Genomic DNA, 21,372 nt, shown 5'->3' with positions numbered 1-21,372 from the left:
TCTGTCTGTCTGTCTGTCTGTCTGTCTGTCTGTCTGTCTGTCTGTCTGTCTAGCCGTCTGTCTGTCTGTCTAGCCGTCTGTCTGTCTGTCTAGCCGTCTGTCTGTTCCCTGTGTAGCTGTCTATGTATCTATGTTGTGTGACCGTGTGTGTGTCTGTGTTCAGGGCCGTGAGGGGATGACCTGCTACTACCTGACCCACGGGTGGGCGGGGCTTATCGTGGTGGTGGAGAATCGCCACCCTAAGTACTTCCTGCACGTGTCATGCGACTGCACGGACAGCTTCAACGTGGTCTCCACGCGCTGCAGCCTCAAGACCATCGACAGTGTCCCGCCTCTACACAGGTACGCACACGCTGACACACACACACACACACACTCATCCCCACAGGCACGCACGCACGCACAGAAAGACGTTTCCATCAAATGGTACACATGTTAATCTTTCTTTGGTCTAACTAAGTCGGACAGCATGGCGTATGGTGTAAAGGGTACAAAGTAAAACAGAAGACGTGTACAAAGACGAGTGTTTAGGAAGACTTAGGAGCCCTAGCCTCACCAGGACCTCCTGGGTCTCCTGTCCCCCCCCCCGCGGCCCAGGGGCCCCCCTGGTGGGGTCCCGGCCCCGTGGGGTCCCACACTGTTAAAGGCGGCGCTGCTCTGTCGCCCCCTGCAGGCAGGTGCTGGTGGTGCTGTCCCAGCTGGAGGGCAACGCGGGCTTCTCCATCACCCACCGGCTGGCACACCGCAAGGCAGCGCAGGCCTCCCTGGGCGACTGGACCCCCACCAAGGCCACGCACAGCCCCCAGCTCACCCCCGACATCGACGGCCTGCACCGGCCCCGGCCGCTATGACCCCCCCCGACCTGTGACCTCAATGACCTCCACACACTGGGGGTCACCAGGTCTTGCAGTGAGGATGTGCCATGGGGGAAGGGGGGGGGGGGGGGGGGGGTTGACTTCCTGGATCAACAGGAAGTCGGGATCATAATAATTGTTTGACTTATTTTTCGCCACGCCCCCAAAAGACTCTTGAGTGCACTTGCCTGTGGGCGTGCACGAGGATCGAGGGGCGTGATCGGGAAACATGCACTCCGGATTCCCTGCCAGAGGATTGTTGAGGATGCGCTCTCACTACTGAGCCTAACGAGCCAATCAGCATCCTCGCTTGTACACTTGAACCCTCCCACCCCGTCCCAGAAGCTGCACTGGTGTTCCAGGAGGAACACGACGGTACTTCAACATGTCCACTGTTGGTTTGTTTGTTTGTGGTTTCAAACGTTTCCCACCTCTTCCAGAGTTCACTTCAGGTCACGAGAAAAAGCCATTATCTATATAGTGTGGTCAAAATACTCTCTCTCTCTCTCTGTCTGTCTCTCTCTCTCTCTCTCTCTCTCTCTCTCTGCGTCTCTCTCTCTCTCTCTCTCTCTCTCTCTCTCTCTCTCTCTCTCTCTCTCTCTCTCTCTGTCTCTGTCTCTGTCTGTCTCTCTCTCTCTCTCTCTCTCTCTGTCTCTGTCTCTGTCTGTCTCTCTCTCTCCCTCTCTCTCTCTCTGTCTCTGTCTCTGTCTGTCTCTCTCTCTCCCTCTCTCTCTCTCTGTCTCTCTCTGCGTCTCTCTCTCTCTCTTTGCGTCTCTCTCTCTCTCTCTCTCTCTCTCTCTCTCACTCTCTGTCTCTCTCTCTCTCTCTCTTTGAGTCTCTCTCTCACTGTCTCTCTCTCTCTCTCTCTCTCTCTGTCTGTCTCTCTCTCTCTCTCTTTGCGTCTCTCTCACTCTCACTGTCTCTCTCTCTCTCTCTCTCTCTCTCTCTCACTCTCTCTGTCTCTCTCTCTCTCTTTGCGTCTCTCACCTAGCTTAATACCAAACTCATCAGCAGGCCCCAGCATGTTGAGGGGGGGGTTGCTCTGCACAGACCCACCAGCCCAACAGCATCTAACTCCAGTCCACTAGTGACTGGTCCACTCCAGGATTTGATTTAAGTCATTCATAGGCGGGGGTAGAGATCAATTATTATAGGTTATTGGTCCCATAGAGCAGAGAGTTGCAGACTACCACAGATCATAATCATGAACCGACGCACAAACCCTTTAAGTCCAGGTTGGAGGCAGCGGTGTGAGTGTTTTTGGTGGAGCTTTGAAGGGCGAGTGTTTCCCTCAGACCGACACCACTGTAGTTCGGAGAGAGATGAGAGAGGTGGCTTATGGATGAATGGCCATTAACGGCTGTTTTAACCTGGCTGCATTGGCCCCAGCTTTTAATTTATTTGTACAAATGATTTTTTATATAAATGATGATTTAGGGGGGAATATAGCGATTGGGTTAGGGATCCTGTCTGTCGCTCTGATTGGTTGAACACTGAAGCTGCTGTGGGTTAAAGGAAGATATCAGGAATGTAAGCGGATGTGACTCTTCTCGGTGCTGTGGGCTTATTGTAAGATTTGCCCAGAGAGAGACAAGCTTTTAATTAAAAACAATTCAAACTAAAAACCTTTTATTAATCACTAAAATCGAAATGATTCTACATTCACATGTTCTTTTATCTTTTTTGTTCTAATCCTACGTTTTGATCACTCTTTGATTTGTCTTTCTGGTGTCGGTACAGTACTTTTTCATGTGACTTGTTAGGGGGGGGGTTTCTTGCCGTCTCTGGCGCCCCCTACTGGTGACGGAGGCAGTAGCAAAACTGTGGACATCCCTGTGAGGCGGTTGTCAACGAATTGGGTTCTCTTCCCTTGTAAAGTAAACGGACTCTGAACCCAGAATCTACAGGAGACAGACTGTGGACTACTTTGATTTCCCTGGGATAAAAAAAAGATGTTGAATAATAAGTGAAATTAAAAACTTGAAACTCAAACTTGGAATAGAATGTTATATATATAAATATAGATTATTTTATTGATCTTTTCTGAGAATTTGTGGGGGGGTGGGGGGGGTCATATGAATCTGTGTAAAAACTTGTATGTTTGATTTTCTCAGGTTCCCCTGGACCAAATAAAGTTTCTTTTTTAATTAAAAGATCAAATGTTTTGTTTTCATTTAAAACGTGATAAACATAATGCGTGACCCATCCAATTGATTGTATTAATTTATGATTTTTGAATTACACTGTGGGTAGCAGAGGCCAACAGAACCACCTCTCAGGTTCATAATTGGAGATCATCATGAAGGTTCTCTCATAGTATTGGGTGTAAATATTATAATAGTTAATAATAGTTTAACCCCTCATTCGATGACCTTGTTTCACATCCCGGAAAATGTTCCATGCCAGTTTCTCCCACGATGCATTGGGGAAGATAATTAAGATGAAATCCTGGTACTAGATTAGGTATGTGATGAGGTGTCTCGTCACGACAGACCCTGTCAGACTCTGACCCCGGCGACCCCCCTGATGCTAGGGAGGGAGGGGGGTCCTGCACTGACCTCATTGGCCGCAGTCTCCCAAAACACCTCCCACACTCCCAGTCACACCATTGGGGAGTGAGAGGCGAGAGACAGAGGGGGTAGAAGAGGGAGTGGCAGACAGACGGAAAGAGACAGAGAGCAAGCAGGAGACCCAGAGAGTGAGAGAGTGATACAGACCGAGAGGACCTGTTTTAAGATTGGAGCATTCTAGAAAGCCTTCTGGACCTCAAGGTACCATTTGTGTTTTCCTCTCTTCTGTCGATTTCCGTTCTTCTTTTATCTCTTTGTATGCCTGCCTGTCTTTCTGACTGCTTCTCTGACAGCCTGCCCGGCTGGTGTCTCACTGTGTAGTTCGGCTAGAGAGGCGGGCAGAGTAATGCTGCAGATCTCGTCAGTCAGAGCCCTGCATTCTCTCTGCATGCTAAACCAGCCCTTTTTAAAGCCCTCCGAATATCAGCTGTGAAGCGCCCAGGGCAGGGTCCAGGGCGGGGGAGAGGCCAGGGGAGATGAGGCCTCCTTAGGGTCGTATCCCTAGGAATGGAGATCAGCACACGGCCCTGGGAGGCTGGTCCGAGCCGGGGCCAGCTAGGGTTTCATCACCATCACATTCTGGGGCTCACATGCAGCTCCCAGCAGGTGCCCTGCAGCGTAACTGAGAACGCAGCGACACATGCCACAGCTCGCTTAGTGTCGGCTTAAAACCGCTCTTATTTTAGGAAGGGGGAAAATAAGGATTAAATGTACTGAATCTTGAAGGTCTACTACATTAGAATATTGTGGAGGAGTTTATTAATTTCGATAATTTCATTTACAAAGTGAATCTCATATTACATAGATTCATTACACCCAACCTGAAATATTTCAAGCCTTTATTTGTTTTGATTCCAGATTCCAGCTCATGAAAACCAAAATTTCAGTACGTCAGAAAATGTGAATATTGTGAAAAAGTTGAATATTGTAGACTCAAGGTGGCAAACGCTAGTTTTACTCCATACAATTGTTAAGGTTTCCGGAGCCTTTAAATGGTCTCTCAGTCTTGGTCAGTAGGCTTCACAATCATGGTTGTTGCAGAAGACACTCATTGACTGCACACCCTCACCCTCAACAAGGAGGCCCAGCCTCAAAAGGACATCGCTAAAGAAGCTTGCTGTTCGGGGAGCCGTATCCAAGCATATTCGTAGGAAACTGAGTGGAAGGAGAAAGTGTGGTAGAAAGGTGCACAAGCAACAGAGATAACCGCAGCCATAAGAGCATTGTCAATTAAAGGCCATTTAAAGGGGAGCATCACAAAGAGTGGACTGAGGCAGGAGTCAGTGCATCAAGAGCCACCAGGCACAGACTTAACAAGGACATGGGCTATAACTGTCGCAGTCCGCTTTTCAGATGAAAGTACAATTTTACATTTAATTTGGAAATCAAGGTCCCAGAGTCTGGACAAAGAATGGGGAGGCATAGAATCTGAGTTGCTTGAAAGTCCAGTGTGAAGTTTCCACAGTCATTAATTCAATTTAAAAAGTGAAAATCATATATGTTTGCATTTAATCCTCATCGTCATATTCTGATGTTGGTCCACTGTGCTTTATCAAATCAAAAAATGTTTGGTTTTCCTGAGATGTAAGCCATGATCATCATGAGCATCAAGATCAAAACGAATAAAGGAGTGAAATATTTCACTTTGGACGTAGTGAATCTATAGAATATATGATTTTCACTTTTTAAATTGAAATAATGAATTTCAGAAAACTTTTCCACAATATTCTAATTGTTTGAGATGCACCTGTATGTGTCTTAAATTAAACATGTTGATGCTTATTTGTCCTTATTTCTTCCCAAGAACAATTGATGGATGATTTTTAAATTAATCTGTATGAACTACTAATGAAGTTATGATAATTATTGTATTCAAGGGGTCCAGGGAACCATATATATCTTACTTCTATGTTCTTTGAGTTGTGTCAGATTAGGAAAAACCTTTGAGGTTAAAAAAACAATAACCACTCAATTATCTTTTTTCTTTGACAGTCGAAATACAGAAACCACCCAACATGGCATCGCAGAGCTCAGCTCATGGCAGCGTCTTCTCTAACCAGACGGGATTTAATGCACTGGAATCCAACGTTCCCGGGCTGGGAGGGGTCATCCTGGACCAGCTCAACATGAAAGACTATGGAGAGTACAGGTACAATATCAGAACCCACTGACTGTGACAGGAAAGCAGCTCCCAAACCCTTTAGGACAAATAGAAGACCTTAAACACTGCTTAACGTCTTTTCACAATAAACCTGTTAGAAGAGGACCTACCAATCTTCTCAAAATAGACCAATAAGAGCACCTAGATCTGACCAATACAGGATCTTAACAATCAAACCCTCCACTCGACCGATCCAACGTGCATATCTGAGAAACAGACCTTTATCCTATAGAAAACTAACCCTTAGCGAAATGCACAGGAACGATTTTAGTCCTCATAAGGGGCGTGGCCCCTCCGGCCGGCTGTCTTAACACGCCTTAAGGCCCAAGTTTCTACTCCATCCCACCGGGAATGGGGAAGTTGAAGCCGACGCTGTGTTATTCCTCTACTCTAAGGTCGGAGGTCAAACACCTTTTTATATCCCTTTCAAGATGAGGAGAACTGCAAAGATTCATACACACATTCCCCTGGGTCCCAGGAATCAATATCCCAGATTTGTAATTCTAGTGCTTGCAGAAAATAGGTTTGGGGCCGGTTCTTTGACAGAGCCCCTCTTGAGCGGGGCCCATTTAACCCTCTGGCTGTACCGAGCCGGTCTGTGCCGCTGCTCTGATTTACATTTCCACCAGCAGTTGAAACGCGCCGTACCACACCGCACTGCAGAGGGACCTTCTCTGGGGTCGGGCCAAAGCGAGCCCGCCCTGGTTGCTGTTCGGAGCGAGAAGCTGTGTCCCTGACCCCTAGGTCACCTGATTACATCACTTCCTGTTGGGCTAGATTTAGAGTATATTTTCTACAAATTTTAGTGAACCTTAATGCCCTGATTCATACATATATATAGACCAGTCTCTATCCCACTCTGAAGTCATTCTGTGCCCCCACATAAAATCATTGTTTGTGTCACTTATTGTGTGTCTACGACCTCCATGTAGATTATTTTAGGAGAATTTCATAATGTTTTTCATCTGCCTCATCTTTATTGATTGCATTCACGCTTCAAAAACATGTAAAGCTGCAATAATGTGTTGAATGATTGTCTTGATAAACAAAACACTTGATGAATAACGATAACATCTGCTCTATGGACTTGAAGAGCTCAGTTTTTCCTCCCTCAAGATACAAAGTACTGCTTTTGTGATCAATTACACACACTCTACTGATGCAGCATTCAATATGTATTTTTGGCTGCCTGCAGGGAAGCTGTTGAGGGGAAGACCAAAATAATCTCCTTCAAGAACTACAAGGAGATGTTCCAGAAGATGGAGGAGACCTTTAAGTTCTGCGGCAGATGCAGCAAACTGCCCCACAACCTGTCTGGAGCAGAGACCCTCAAACGCTGTGGGAAGTAAGTCCACGGGTTAGGGCCGGTTTATCCTCGACGACATGGGTAGTGTTGCTGGGGAATAGTGTTGAGAACTTTACTATTGACTCTTGAAATTCTATCTAAAGTAAATCGCTAAATGTGGTTTGTTGTCAGATACGTGTCCTGTTTAGGGTGAAGGTAGGGATGAGTGAGGGAATCTCGCTTGAGGTAAAGGACAGGTAGACTCCAAACCTTTTGGCCGGGCAACACCCTGACTTCTAGACCAGGAGTACCTACACTTGGGAAGATGTGTCCCACCTGAGCAGGAACTTTTCATCACATGTGCATGTTAAGCAGTACATTCTTATTCACATGTTAGGAACCTGGCATCATCCAATTAAGTAAGTAAGAAACAGTTGATGAGGGCCAGCCTGCATCAGTAGGAACCATCCCCTTGACGGTGGGCTTTGCCTGCCGGTCTCCTCTTGTCCGGCATTCTCTTAGGATCAATGTCACCTGTTTGCTGTTAATGTCATGGCATCTGTTTGAAAAGGCGCCATGTCCTTGGAGCCTCAGTAAAAACAACAGCATGCGAGTGTTGGACAGCGTCCCGGCCAGCTCTCTCGTAGCCAGGTTTCCATCCCCAACATCGCTCTATCTGGAGCAGTGTCCCAAATCCTACCTACCTTATCTTTCCTCTTCATTGTTTTTAAATAGAAGCACAACCAGAACCGGAACTGCATTGATGGAGCGAGAAAGGGAGATACTTTATTAATGCACCACTTAAATAGAATATGTTTTACAAGCGACTTTGAATCCTGGAAAAGCGCTATATCAATCGTATTTATTATCACTATTAATAGCTCACTATTTGTGGCAGATAATGTGTCACGGCATTAAACATTTTCGGAACCCCTTTCCTAAAACCTGGAGCCAAAGACCAGGGCTTTCCCCCAACATACCCCTGGATAGAGTTACTAATACACGCTTTGTGGTCTATGACCACATATCATCCTATATAGATGGGTACACCATGCATCCCTCGTAGAACCACACACACACACACCCACAGATAGTCAGCCATGCACCCCGTACCATGTACCATGTTTGGTTCATTTCCCCTCTTCATGTATGGTGAGCAGGTGAGGAGAGAGCAGGTGATGAGTGGTGCATCACTAGCTGAGAAGGTCACACAGGAAGGCAGAGGGCGATGGCGTAATCCTCTATTTGTATCTTGGCACGGTGCAGCACAGAACGCTCCACGTTCTGTGCTGCTAATCACTCGCACCACTTCCAGCGGCGGCATGTGATTAGCAGCACAGAAGCTCCGCGCCTCAGCAGCCACTCACAGGTCGCGCGGCAGCCAGCTCACTCATGGGGCTCGTCTCTTTTGCCAATTGGCTCTTACTTTGAAAGCGGTGAGTCACTGCCCTTAACCGGCGGATGCGGTTGAGTGGTTGGGGTGCTCAGAGTTCATCTGCAGACCAGCAGATGGCTCTTTATAATAGCAGATTCTAGTCGGACCTCATAGAAGGCTCTCCTTATGCCAAAAAAGACAATGATTTTGGTAGAGATCTGACTAGCTTTTTCTCTTGGCCTTTCTCTTCCTCCCGCTCCCTCCCTCCCCCTTCCTATATCTACCTCTCGGTCTCCTTCTCTCCCCTCCCTCCCCCTCCCAGGTGTCTGAATGTGTACTACTGCAGCAAGGCGTGTCAGATGGCGGACTGGCCTGACCACAAGAAGGCCTGCAAGAAGCTTCGCCTGGTGGCTATCGACCGCCTGGTGGAGTGGTTGATGTTCACTGGTGAGGGACACTCCCCTCTGACCTGACCCTCCCCCTCTGACCTGACCCTCACCTCTGACCTCTGACCTGACCCTCACCTCTGACCTGACCCTCCCCTCTGACCTGACCCTCACCTCTGACCCTCGACTCTCAGCGGATGGTAGTGGGTAGGTAGGGAGTTTGATTCCAAGCTGAGAGGTTCTGGGTTCAATGCCAAATAGTTGCAGTCTAATCGAGGCAACCTTGATTAGACAAACAATCAAATATCTCTATAGATATATGTGTATATATACATATATATCTTTATATATGCACCCAAATCTATTTTGATATATATGTGTATATAACATATATATATATATATATATATATATATATACATCTTTATATTAATCCCCATATCTGTATCTATAAACATTTATCTTAAACCAGACATGTTGTGAGCCCCGAGCCTTTGTCCCCCCAGGGGACCTCCCCGTCCCCACGGAGCCGCAGTGGAGCCGGCCGGCGGCCGAGGTGGGGAACTGGGAGGCCTGGCTGGCCCTGCAGGGGGGCTTCGACGCGGCCCTGGACGGCGTCCTCATCTCCCCCAACATGGACACCCTGTGGAGCAACGTGGAGCGGCCGCGGCCCGAAGCCGCCGACCTGCGGGACGCGGTGTGGCGCGTCCAGAGCGAGTTCCTCTCCCGGGTGCTGACCGTGGTGGCCGCCCTGCAGCGCTTCGGCCTGGACCCCCGCGACAAGCCCCTGACCATCCACCTGGCGGGGGCCTCTCTGAACGAGTCCATGGGGGCCCGTCTGACGGACTACGACGAGTTGAACCGCGCCTTCCCCGGACACCAGGGGGTGGAGGTGGTGCTGGTGGGGCCGGAGCTGGTGGACAGCCCCGTCATCAGGCCCCCCCTCAAGGCGATCGGCCCCGCGGAGAGTGTCTACATCAGCGCCTACAAGGGCCTCTACCACAACTTCTGGGAGGAGCTGGTGGAGACGGAGAAGGCGGCCAGACCAGACCTGGTGGTCGGCTTCCACCCCGGTACGTAGACTCACCCGGCTACCCTGATATTGATGCTAATCAGCAGCATGGGGCAAGCTGAGCCATGCTGGTAAATAAGTCCACCAGATCTGGGCACTTCTTGTTCCACGCGGCGCTCTGTTTCCGAGGAGGTCTCCAGATGCGTGTCCTCCTTAAGGCGAAGGTAGGGATGAGTAAGGGAATCTCGCTTGAGGTAGAGGACAGGTAGACCGCAAACCGCAAACTGACAGGAAACGGATGTTGTAAACAACATCCGTTTCCTGTCTGGTGGCCGTGTAGTAGTCAGTAGCCTCTGACAGACAGCGTTTCTAAACATGAGCGGATCACTGGATACAGACTGGGTGGTATTGATTCAGGGCTACCAGGCCTCAGACATAGGCTGGGATGGCAGGAGAGAAGAAACCTTGTGTCAGGATTGAACCACACGAGGGTATACCACCTTCTGTCCAGAGTCACTGACCTATGATTCATGAGAATTTGAACTTAGACCTGGTTGACATTTTGAACTTTGATCTGGTTAATGAGGTGTCTGGTTTTATGGGTTGGGTGACCTGTTTCAGGTTTTTATGGTCCCCACCTGGGTAAAAAAAATGAATGGATTAGAGAACCTAAAGCGAAGTCAGATTGAGATTGACTTCATACCATCTCCTCAGAGCATGTCCTCATGGTGCAGTGAGAATGGTAGGAATTCCATCTCAATCTGACTTGGCTTTACATCATTTACTCAAATGAAGCTGTTATTTTGGCTTGTTCCGATGCAATTAACTATTTATATGATTTATGAAGTGTTTATTAATGAGAATCTTTTTTTCCTTTTGAAGGCTGTGGAGTCAGATGTCCTGAATATTTTCAGATTTCTTTGAATCAGTTAAAGGCCATTAAGCCACATTAAGATACATTAAGAGGCATTAAGCTACATTAAGCCCATTTGGTTCAACTAATTTTCAGAGGCAATTGCCTCATTCTTTCATCCCTTTCATCCAGCCTCATTAATCTCTTGTTTTCGCCTAAATATCACCTCTTCAGATTTTTTTTAAACATTTCGCAAATTCCTTGAGACTTGCTATTCTCATCATAGCATGTCGTTATGTTGCAGTGTGAATGGTATAAACTTCAACTCAACCTGACTTTCTTTAAGGTAATTTAGCCACATTAAGCTCAGTATTTGTGTAGTTTTATTTATTTTTATTAAATAAATAAAAAAGGTTTAACATTTTGTTTTCCGTTGTTCAATGGCTAATGGTGTGTTCGAGATGCCTCGTACACCATCTGCACAAGTTGCAAAGTGGGAAATCTCCCAGCTTTCTTGTGGCATTTCACAGAGGAATGCCCCCTTTTGGTCAGTCCCACTTGGGTTCTGAGAGTCAACCGAGTACAGTGAGGTTGACCGTACGACTCGGTGAACATAGATGGCTGCGTCCATAAAGAGATGTATTTTTTTTTTTTGTATTTTTGGATTTGTACCACGTTGGTAATTTTAGGGTTTGTTTTTAAATTCTCTTACACACTTGATTACATTGTTGCTTTAATACGGGTCACCAATTTTTGCATTGCACGGCCTTGCTGTGCGTGCAATACAAGGCTAATGTAGCTAACAATAACAATGACCAGCAAATGATTCACAAAGACAAACATGAACGCTATTAGTGCTACAAGCCAGGAATTTTGTCAGAGCAACTTTTGCGGGTGGTGTATGAGGCATCTCAAACACACAATATGTCCTATAGGGCAGTAGATGTATGAATTGTTGAGGCTGACATTTTAGGTTTTTTAATTTAAGAAAGAAATTCAATCTGGAAATCAAGGAACACTTTCTAGTATTTCGTGTGGCTTCCCAAACAACAGGTCTTGGTTTACAGTATCATATTTTATTCTGAACCGGCTTAATATTGAGCTGTATATTATTACTTCTGAAGAAGACTGCAGGAAGTAGTGGAAACATGTCAGGTACAAACAAATGAATAGTAGTCTGTTTACATGAACATACAACTAAAATTATCAAGTTAGACTAAATTAATTTTTTTGAGTTATGAGGAACCAAGGTGTTCAAGGAAGGCTGCTAGAGAAACATCCTTGCACATTTTATGTTCCATGTGGAGAACATACATTGAACCTGGTGGTGGCTGATGCAGCAAAAGTGTCCGCAGTGCCATCAGCCAGTTTGGCAATAAACAGAATCTTATATCTTGGGTAATCTTGTGGACCATGTGACTCTGACACTGAAATGCTGGAGTGAAACATTGTGGGAGAACCGTGTCAACGGCATAGAGGCTGTGTGGTACCAGGGCCCTAACATGAGGGAGGCAATGCTGGAGGTCAGGGACAAAGCAGCAAATGCCCTGACCCTGACCAAGGTTGAAGGCCAAGCTTTGGCAGAGGACGTTGGGTCATACTGCTTCAACATTTGCACAGTGGTATGGTATGATTTCCTCAACCAAGTAAACCATGGGAGCATGCTCCTGTAGTCTGCCCCAATGCTGCTTGATGTGGCAGTTGACCTCATCATGAAGGTAAAAAACCTCACTGGCAAGATATAGAGACACAGGCTTTGCTGCAGCTCAGGACTCTGCTAAAGAAGTATGTGAGGAGATGAATGTGGAGGCTTAAATAGAAGAGGTTGAGAAGCACAAGGAAACACTTTGCCTATGAGGCCTATCTGAGAGGCCATGAGGAGGCTAGAAATTGCGACGATCAATGCAGCAATTTCAGCACTGGAGACGAAGATGACATTGATTGAAAGGAACTGGCTCTTGAAATCAGCAACTTGCCAAGCCCGCCTTCGGTGACATGACTGCACTGGAGCTTCTCTCCTTCATCCACAAAAAGCAGCTGAAGGAACTGTAACCGATCTGTGCATGGCCCTGGGAATGCCTGCACTCTCCCTATGACCGTGACCTCAGCAGAGAGGAGCTTTTCAAACTGAAGCTCATTAAAACCTATCGGAGGTCATTCCTGGGACAGGATCGCCTCAGTGGACTCGTTATAATCAGCATCAATCAGGAGATCGGCAAGCAGCTATCGTAAGACTACAATATTGACTGTGGTCATACAAATCTTTGCTAGCGAGGGGATACTAGCCACAACCTGCTGAATCACAATTAACAGACCCAAAATAATCTTGAAGGGGGATTAGCGCTACATGTATATAGTTCAACATTAACCAAAACATATATATAACATAACAAACATATATATTATTGGTTTGTTATGTTCTTTTTATAATTCAAACTATTATATAGATTCTACTGTCATTATTTATGTTAATTTATGTTCATTCTGTAATGTAACAAAATATATTTTTCAGGTTTTTTTGTGGGATAGAGATATTTTTATGTATTCAGTAATAATCAGTTGCAATAATGCCTTTATTTTTAATTCCTTAACAATTTTGTTCCTAACATTTTGAAAAAAACATTTAAAAAAATGCAGCATCTCTCTCATGTATGCACATTTGTGAGATGTTATAATGCAGATTCTGTAAATCCTGCAACTTTTCAAGAACTTCTTGCTGTAGGGGTGCCCCAGTGTTTCCCATTTATCCTTTCTGTATGTTTAAATTGCTGTGGTCAACTTGAGTTGTTTAGCTTGAATTTGGGAGAATTTAATGTTTTTAACAGATCTAGCCTCTCTTCCTCATGATTCCCCAGATGTATGCATTTAAATGTTAAATGCATGCCATTGGACCACCTTAGAGGGTTTGGAAACCCCCAATCATGCATTCACAAAATAGGGGCCCCGAAACAACATTTTACAAAGGGCCCCCAGATAGCTTGAAACGGCCCTGCCTATAGTTAAGCACAGTCTTAGTTAGGAACCTGCTGTTATGGACGTACTACATGTTGTACTACATTTTGCATTTTTTGCATAGGCAGTACCTCCCAGATGAGTCAGGAGTTTTGGTGAGGAGATCTGTGCTGCATGTTTCTTAAGTCCGACCATTTAAGAGAGAAATCCGCTCTACAAAGATATTGGAGAACGCTGAGGACAAATGAGACAATGCTGAACATGTAGATCAAGTTGGCAATGTTTTACAAAACTGACCCCCAACTCTCACTGGTGGATTTTGAGGTATCCTGTCTGGCTTTCGGTATTTCCTCCTGACAAGAACACAACTATTCTTAGAGTTGGACCATATTTCTGTCTCAGTATTTCAGAGGGCAGCCACCACCTGCTCCAAGTCAGTGAAGGAGAGCTCCTCATGGCAGCCATCGGTCTCAGGTTCACCATTCCATTTGTGGCTTGAACCTTTGTACCGACACTGTCTGTCCATTAGCCACTCAGTCTGTTATCCAAAAGAGCTGTTCTGTTTCTCTTGAAGGTTCTATATTTTGAACTTTCATTTGTTATGCTTTATGATAGAGTGAGATAGACAGGAAGGAATGGGAGAGAGAGGGGAGGACATGCAGCAAATGACCACGGGCAGGAACTGCGATCGAAGCTGCGATCAGGACTAAGCCTTAATGGTATGTGCTCTACCGGGGAGCCCCTTGGCCCTCCCTCCTTATCATCTGTGATGCAGGGCCTTGAGTCCTCTAGCTTTTTATGAGTTGGTCAAAAACACCAAGCATTGTGGTGACAGAAAAAATAAAAAGCACAGATAATCTCAGCACCTCCAGCTTTTTCTACCTCCTCAAAAATCCTCTTCAGTGACGATTGACTCCAGAGGATTGAAGATTAACATAAGAGCTGACTTGAACATGACTCAGAATTTCACACCATTCAATGTACACAAAGGCAGAAAATGCACGCAGTCGAATTCCACTGACAGCCGACTGCAGGCGTTGCCTGCAGGTGATTGGAACCATATGAGCTGGGCAATAAGCTTTGAGAATGGGTTGTTGGCACTGCTCAATAACTTGTAAACAGAATGGTGTCTTCCAAAGTGGACATTGGCATTATCTGCTGCATAGGCTGCATCGGAGTCTTACGGGACATCCCGGCTAATACGGGACAATCAGCCCCAGGCATATTCGCTCTAAAACAATTCCACAGGGTTTGAAACAAGGATTAACTGTTGGTGTTCACAAACCTCTTTCAATGCTTATGTCTGAGTATACGGAGAGAGGAGGAGGAGGTTTTTGACTGGTAACAGAGGTATAGTCCCTGAAGACACCCCCCTGTGTCCACACCTGTCCACCTATATTTATCGTCACAAACCTTACTGACGGATTGTATGAAAATAATTGTTGGTCATGCTGAACGTTTGTTTTTGTGAATGGATGAATAGTGAGTCACTTTAAATGCTCCTGTCGCATGCAATTGTGGGAAGGCCTTATCCCCTTTCCTTTGGTAAAGGATGATCCAGTGTATCTAATTCTAAAGGAGATCAGAAAGGCAACTTTCCTTAGCATTAAGGGAATTCAAACAGCTCTTATCATGACTGCCATTAAGGTACTTCCGTTTCATTTCAGCCAGTTAGGAACCTTCCTAAGCAAGAAGGATTATGGTAGGTCCTATCACGTATTTTGAGTTATTTATGTAAAACATATCGGGCACCTCTACACTCTGTCTTTGTACATTGTACAATACAATTTTGCAAGTGTATTGCATCAATTAGTACCACCATCGCATACAAATTAATCTATGACATAAACAGCCCCTGAGGCAAGGGCTGATGTGCTAGAAATTCAATGCAGCACGGCGCATGCAGCAGATCAGGTAGCCATGCAGTGCTTTAAATAGCTCCGGGAGGAGGCTAGCCAAGTGCTAGAGGAGCTGGCCAGTGCTGCTCAGATCAGCAGTGTCTCAGCTAACAGCTAAGCGTCCAGGGAAGCTTAATATACAGAGAACTTCTTGGGGCAAGGGGGTAACCTGTCCCTGAGCACCCCGTACAGATGCTTTTGGAATCTCTCCGGGTGATACACCTTGTGTCATCATGGGTTCCGGGCCTGCCTCTGCTTATAGAGACAATCCAGAACCAGAGAACTCAGCCAGATCAGACGACAGAGTGCCGAGCAACTATGTTCATGGTCTTCAAGCACCATTTCCTTTGGCCCATATTGGTGGATACCCTTTCACCCAGCCTCACCCTTTCACCTTCGTAGATACCCTTCACCCAGCTTCCCTCATCCTTTCACCTCTGTGAATACCCTTGTCCATTCCACTCTGTTTTTTTCAATGCACATGTCATTCATATAGAATACATATCTAACATATCTAACAAATTATAATCCTTCTAAGGGTATAGTAAAATTGACCCACCCATGTCTCTGTATCCACTGTTTAACCCCTACCTGCTCCTTAATGACCTGTCTCTGTATTCACTGTCTAACCGCTACCTGCTCCTTAATATCCTGTCTCTGTATTCACTGTCAAACCCCTACCTTCTCCTTAATGACCTGTCTCTATGATCACTGTCTAACCCCTAACTGCTCATCAATGACTTGTCTCCATCTAACCCCTACCTGCTAAATTACATGTTAAGTCTAAGTTCCCTTGATTAAAAGTGCCTTCTTATACGCTTTAATATACTGTGATGTACTGGTACCATTTTATTAATTATAATTGATATTGTTTATACCGTCTGTTCTGTTTGCCGTGTTTGTTCTGTTGGTCTTTACTTTGGCATTTACTTTAGCGTCTATTTTTGTTTTCATTAGGTCTTTGTATGGTTACTGTATTGTATCTTATCCTGTGTTTTCCACTGCTGCTGGCCTGTTGCAACAAAGGAATTTCCTCTCGGGGGATTAATAAAGTTGTTGTCTACTAAAAGTGACTGCTGCCATACCTTACCCAGACCTATCCAAAAATAGAACTACACATCATAAATACAAGCACTGGCAACGAGACCCACAGTGACTAATCAACACTATTAAGCAACTCTTCTACCTGTTGTGTGGTGGTTTCCAGGTTTCCATGCCAACCCTGGTCTTCTAGAGGGCTGGATGCCCACTCTGCTGCTCCTGAGCGATTACAACATCCCTACTTTCTTCAGCATGTTCAGGTCAGTCCCTAGACCCAATATGATGCAACACAACTTACCATAATACAACAACACAACACACCATAATACAACATATACATGCATACAAAATACAGAGAGAGAGAGAGAGAGAGAGAGAGAGAGAGAGAGAGAGAGAGAGAGAGAGAGAAAGAGAGAGAGAGAGAGAGATTATCTAACCCCGCGGCTGCGGGCATGCATAGTGCCAGCCGCACGTCTTAACAGCAGAACATGGAATCTGTCAGGTTAATATCATGACTTTAAAAAACACCTCATTACTTCCTTTAACGTATCTTTAGTGTCTTTTTCTTTCTTTCGTTTACGCTATGCCGACCCGCTTAGCACACGTTTCCTCATTTTCACTGTGAAATTGACCGTTGACCAAGCACTATGACATTGAAGTTACGTCACGTTATTTATTTTTTTAAATGTGATGTATTTATTTTGCAAATCAAAATCATTCAAATCCTTTTATGACCAAAGTCTTGGCCATTTAATTTTTTTATGATAAAATAAATAAAATATATTTATATATATACCAAGGGCCCCCCCATTGGCCAGGGCCCTGGCCCATGTGGTAATCCGTCATTGACCATAATACAACAGCACAACACACCATAATACAACAGCACGCACTACTCCACAAAACAGAACACACCAAACTCCACCACCAGACCCTTGTCTCAGTGTCTGTTGTCTACCCAGCAATGCAGAGCTCCAGGCTTCGCTCGGTATCCTCCATGACATGGAGATCAAGGTCCTGGCCAGCGGACCCAGCCCCTTCAGCTCCCACAAGCCTGAGATGGTCCAGTCCTGTCCCAACAAGCCCCTGGTCTACTGCAACTCCTGCTTCATCTGCTACCAGGGCATGCTGGGGTCTGCCACCAGCTAGCAGAACATCAGGACCTGAATCTACTGCAGCTCCTGCTTCCTCTGCTACCAGGGCATGCTGCTCTTCCTCTGCTACCAGGGCCTGCTGGGGTCTTCCTCTGCTACCAGGGCCTGCTGGGGTCTTCCTCTGCTACCAGGGCCCACAGCTAGCAGAAAATCGCAGCATCAGGGTCAGAAGCTTTGCTGCTGTCCTCTAGAACAGAAGCACCCGACCAGGCATACGGTTGTGTACGAGAAAAAGTTCCTATTTACAATATAATTGGCATTATTTAGGATTTGCTTAATTGTTTATTCATATATATGTATATATATATATATATATATATATATATATATATATATATATATTCTTTTTTTTTTTTTTGGAGAAAGAAAACATGTGTTTGTCTGATTAGAACGAGCCTGAATCCATGATTATTTTTTGGCACCCTTTTGTGGAAATTACTAATACCATTAATAATGTTTGTGACGTTTTTCATAATTATTCCTTACAACTTTGAGTTGGTGTGCCTTGAATGTGTGGCTGGGATAATAACGGGCCAGCCCTGAGATGGCAATGATGTAGAGCCAGGGCTCTGGAGCCAATTGGGCTGCTACGAACCATTGGTTTAATGTCATTGCTTGGGTTGGTTTTAATGTGGTCATCATGATTCTGCAGGACATTAAGGACTCTCTCATCCCACCCTTCTGCAGTTTGGGGCCACATGTTATCCCTCATACTTCTTGGTACTACTGCTCTGAAAGTATTCAGTCAAATCTGTGCTCTCTGAAAGTGTTTTCTAATTCAATTCAAAACCAATTATTGGCCCTGCATATGTTTGTTATTATCGTCCCTTGATGTTTATATGAGTCTGTATATCTTTATCCTTTTTTTCTATTTAAGTACTAAAATGGCCATTTAAAACCTATATTCAAAGGGTAGGCCATTATGAGATTATACTCGGGCTGTAATAAATCGTAACTACCAAAAGAGGTGCAGTCGCGCTACTTCTGTGACCATCTGCTTCAGCCTCATGCTGCCCTCTATTGGGAGAAATGTGTAACTACACGCACTAAACACGAAGAGGGAGGTGAGCGATTCATGGCACCAGGGGCGTTTCTAGGTTTCATAAACATCCGGGGCTGAGCCAAGAGGGAAAATGAAAATGGATATTGTTATTGTTATAATGCGCATGCACATTTTCTCATAATGCTTTACCTAAATAAACAAAATATGCAGTTTATTATAGCTTTAAATAGCTACCTGCTGCTTATTCCCAAACATCTAAAGTTTCTAGACCTGCTGTCTAGAAACTAGTCACGTTAGAAAAAACTACAACACCATACCGCATCTAGCTACTCCGGAAACAAAACAACAAGCACGCCGCACAAACTTGTTGGGGCGAGCGAGGATACGGAGCGGGTGAAAAACTCCTTAAAAGTGTGTGTGTGTTTGTGTGTCACTCTGTTCGAGCCTGAACGAGAGTTCAATCTTGTGATTAGCTGTTATGTCTTTCCGACCAATCGCAGTTCCAGGCCCACCTGGGCTGTACCACTTCGGGAGGGGCCGCTCAGTTACTCCCTTCTAGACAAAATCGACTTGGTTGCGACGTTGACAGTTTGTGAGTGTTGCGGCTGTTGGAGTGAGTGAGAGGTTGCGGGTGCACAGCTCAGGTTGCCGGACGGCGCTGCAAGGAACTTTTATAAACGCAATATTGTTATCCCGCAGTAATCAGCCCGACAGCCCCGAAACGTTAACGGCCCACCGGGAATCCTCCTGACTCTCCCGATTACCACTCCGCCCCTGTGTGTGTGTGTGTGTGTGTAGGCGTTGTTCGATATCCTGGTAATGTGTATAGGCCTACGTATGGTAAGAACATTCATACTGGTTTAAATAATAAATGTTATTTATTAATTTCCCATCTTTGCTGAGCAAGAGTTTTGTTCCAAAGTTCAGCGATTGAAACAAATAAAAGCCTGGGCTATTGAAGTTTTACGGTAGGCCTACCACTGTAATGCACCTACCCGATGTCAAGTGGACCAAGTTAAATTCACTGCGGGTCTCTCTTTTAATATCCATCTTACCAAATATATTTTATTACTGTCCTTCTCAACACCCTCTGAACTCACTAAAAGGCTAGCAGCACGAAATCAAGGGATATTTAGAATAGAATAGAAAAAATTGTGATCAATCGCGAGTTAACTATGACATTAATGTGATTAATTCGCTTGACAGCACTAATCTATATATATATGGAAACTGATTGCAGATAGGATAGGTTAATTCATTTGAGGTGGTAAACAGTCTGGTTATGTTTTTAAACTGTTTATTCTCTTGCCAGAATGACTATCTAAAGGACTATGCTACTTTATTTTGATATGTCCCTGGAATCCCCATGTTTCTTTCTAAATAACTAACTACCATTAGTGACTAGAATCATTTCATCACTCCTATATATAATTGAATTAATGCATTCCATAGTTACAAGTAAATCTACCAATAAATATTGAATTATTATTTTTTAATTAATTTTTTACCCAAAGACTATATTCGGGGCTAATTAAATAATATCCGGGGCTTTGGCCCCGAATAAAACAGCCTAGTCACACCACTGCATGGCACCAATTCCCCTGGGAAAATAGGCTAAGTAAGGTAGAGTATCGATGAAGCGTCATCTCGTAATCCTATTAGCTAATGCATTAGTGACCTTCAATTAAGAAATTAAACGTAATCTCCGACCCGCGACCTTGAACTTTTATATTAACCAAAGCTACAATCTGATCAACAAATTCCACTTCCATGGCAGAATCACGACTTGACCTGAAAAATCAAAAAGTTGAAAGTGTGTCCATATAAAAAAATTGGCGACCTATGCACAGAAAACCTTATTTGAACTAGGGGTGTCCAATGGCTGCTCTGTTTTGACCATAGACTGTAACGCTTTTTGACTAGTGACGTCTCCCATTCCTGCAATGCCCGAAAAGTGTCTGGAAGTGGAACAGAACTATTTAGAAGAAAAGCTACAGGTTGTTTATCCATCCGTCCCAGCACCCGGCGGGAACTAATCCAGCGTCTCTGCCTGGGCTGGTCAAAGAGTTGACTCCAAAAGACCCTCAGAGGTAAGAGGATTAAAGGTGTTCTCAGTTCCTATGCCAGGTGCTTTGAGATAAATTCCCAAACCAATGAGGTCCCAGTTCCTCCCATTTCACGGCGTCCGTCAAGCAGAGGGACTTGCCACGGAGGCAAGCAGAGACGCACCTGACCCCGTCTAACCCCGCGTCGACACTCTGGCTCCAGTGGACCAAATTAAATGTTAACCCAAACACATAGGGTTATTAATTATATATTAAAATGTTAATTAACATGTTTACAAACTGCATTGGTCATTTGAACCAGCAGGATTTTGCTTGATTATTATTCTGCTGTGTTCGTCAATCATATTTTCGTCCCAGAATTGTTTGGTAATAAAAAACTATTCTTCAAAACTATTCTCAGAGGACCCTGGCTGGCCAGATACATGTTATAGATTACATTCATACAAATACCGTGCACACAATGGGTTTCCCCTTTTAAATGACACTGTGGTGTGGACCATGTGATCCTTGACCTGCTCCTGTCATAGGGACTTATATTGATTTGAGCCATTCCATTTCCAGTGTTCCATGCAGCAACCAGCAATTAACAGGCACAGTCCAGTCCATACTGGAGCAGTCCCACAGGATCCGGTCTGAACCGGCTGAAGAACAGGGCCGGGTAGAGCGGTCCCACCGGATCCAGTTTAAAACGGCTGTAGGGGTTTTGTGCTGAAGGGTTTGTGCATTTGAAACAGAGGGTTTGTGCATTTGAACCGTACTCGG

The 21,372-nt window shown here is 45.0% G+C and overlaps 2 protein-coding genes across 2 annotated transcripts in view; both read left to right on the top strand.

Annotated features, from left to right (window-relative positions):
- The window catches only part of capn15 (calpain 15), a 31,687-nt gene extending 30,766 nt beyond the window's left edge, over positions 1-921 (top strand). Inside the window, 2 exon segments of the mRNA XM_056576887.1 lie at positions 164-342; positions 674-921. Of these exon segments, the coding sequence (XP_056432862.1) occupies positions 164-342; positions 674-851 (357 nt within the window). The 3' untranslated portion in view covers positions 852-921.
- Positions 922-3,474: 2,553 nt separating this feature from the next.
- On the top strand, positions 3,475-17,897 carry LOC130371429 (putative protein MSS51 homolog, mitochondrial). The gene is made up of 7 exons (XM_056577200.1): positions 3,475-3,625; positions 5,417-5,573; positions 6,781-6,930; positions 8,568-8,692; positions 9,138-9,704; positions 16,554-16,647; positions 17,350-17,897. The coding sequence occupies exons 2-7, from the start codon at positions 5,440-5,442 to the stop codon at positions 17,534-17,536; spliced, it is 1,257 nt and encodes a 418-aa protein (XP_056433175.1). The 5' UTR covers positions 3,475-3,625; positions 5,417-5,439; the 3' UTR covers positions 17,537-17,897.
- The last annotated feature ends 3,475 nt before the right edge of the window (positions 17,898-21,372 follow it).

This window comes from Gadus chalcogrammus, chromosome 18 (genome assembly GCF_026213295.1).
Source record: "Gadus chalcogrammus isolate NIFS_2021 chromosome 18, NIFS_Gcha_1.0, whole genome shotgun sequence".
Classification (NCBI taxonomy): domain Eukaryota; kingdom Metazoa; phylum Chordata; class Actinopteri; order Gadiformes; family Gadidae; genus Gadus; species Gadus chalcogrammus.
Note: the sequence above shows the minus strand (reverse complement) of the source record. Positions and strands in the feature narration are given on the sequence as shown.

Excerpts from the sequence above, each read along its gene's own strand:
- LOC130371429 (XM_056577200.1), top strand. The coding sequence starts at position 5,440 with ATGGCATCGCAGAGCTCAGCTCATGGCAGCGTCTTCTCTAACCAGACG. Across the intron at positions 6,931-8,567 it reads ACCCTCAAACGCTGTGGGAA|GTGTCTGAATGTGTACTACT; the intron begins GTAAGTCCACGG and ends TCCCCCTCCCAG. Across the intron at positions 9,705-16,553 it reads GGTGGTCGGCTTCCACCCCG|GTTTCCATGCCAACCCTGGT; the intron begins GTACGTAGACTC and ends GGTGGTTTCCAG.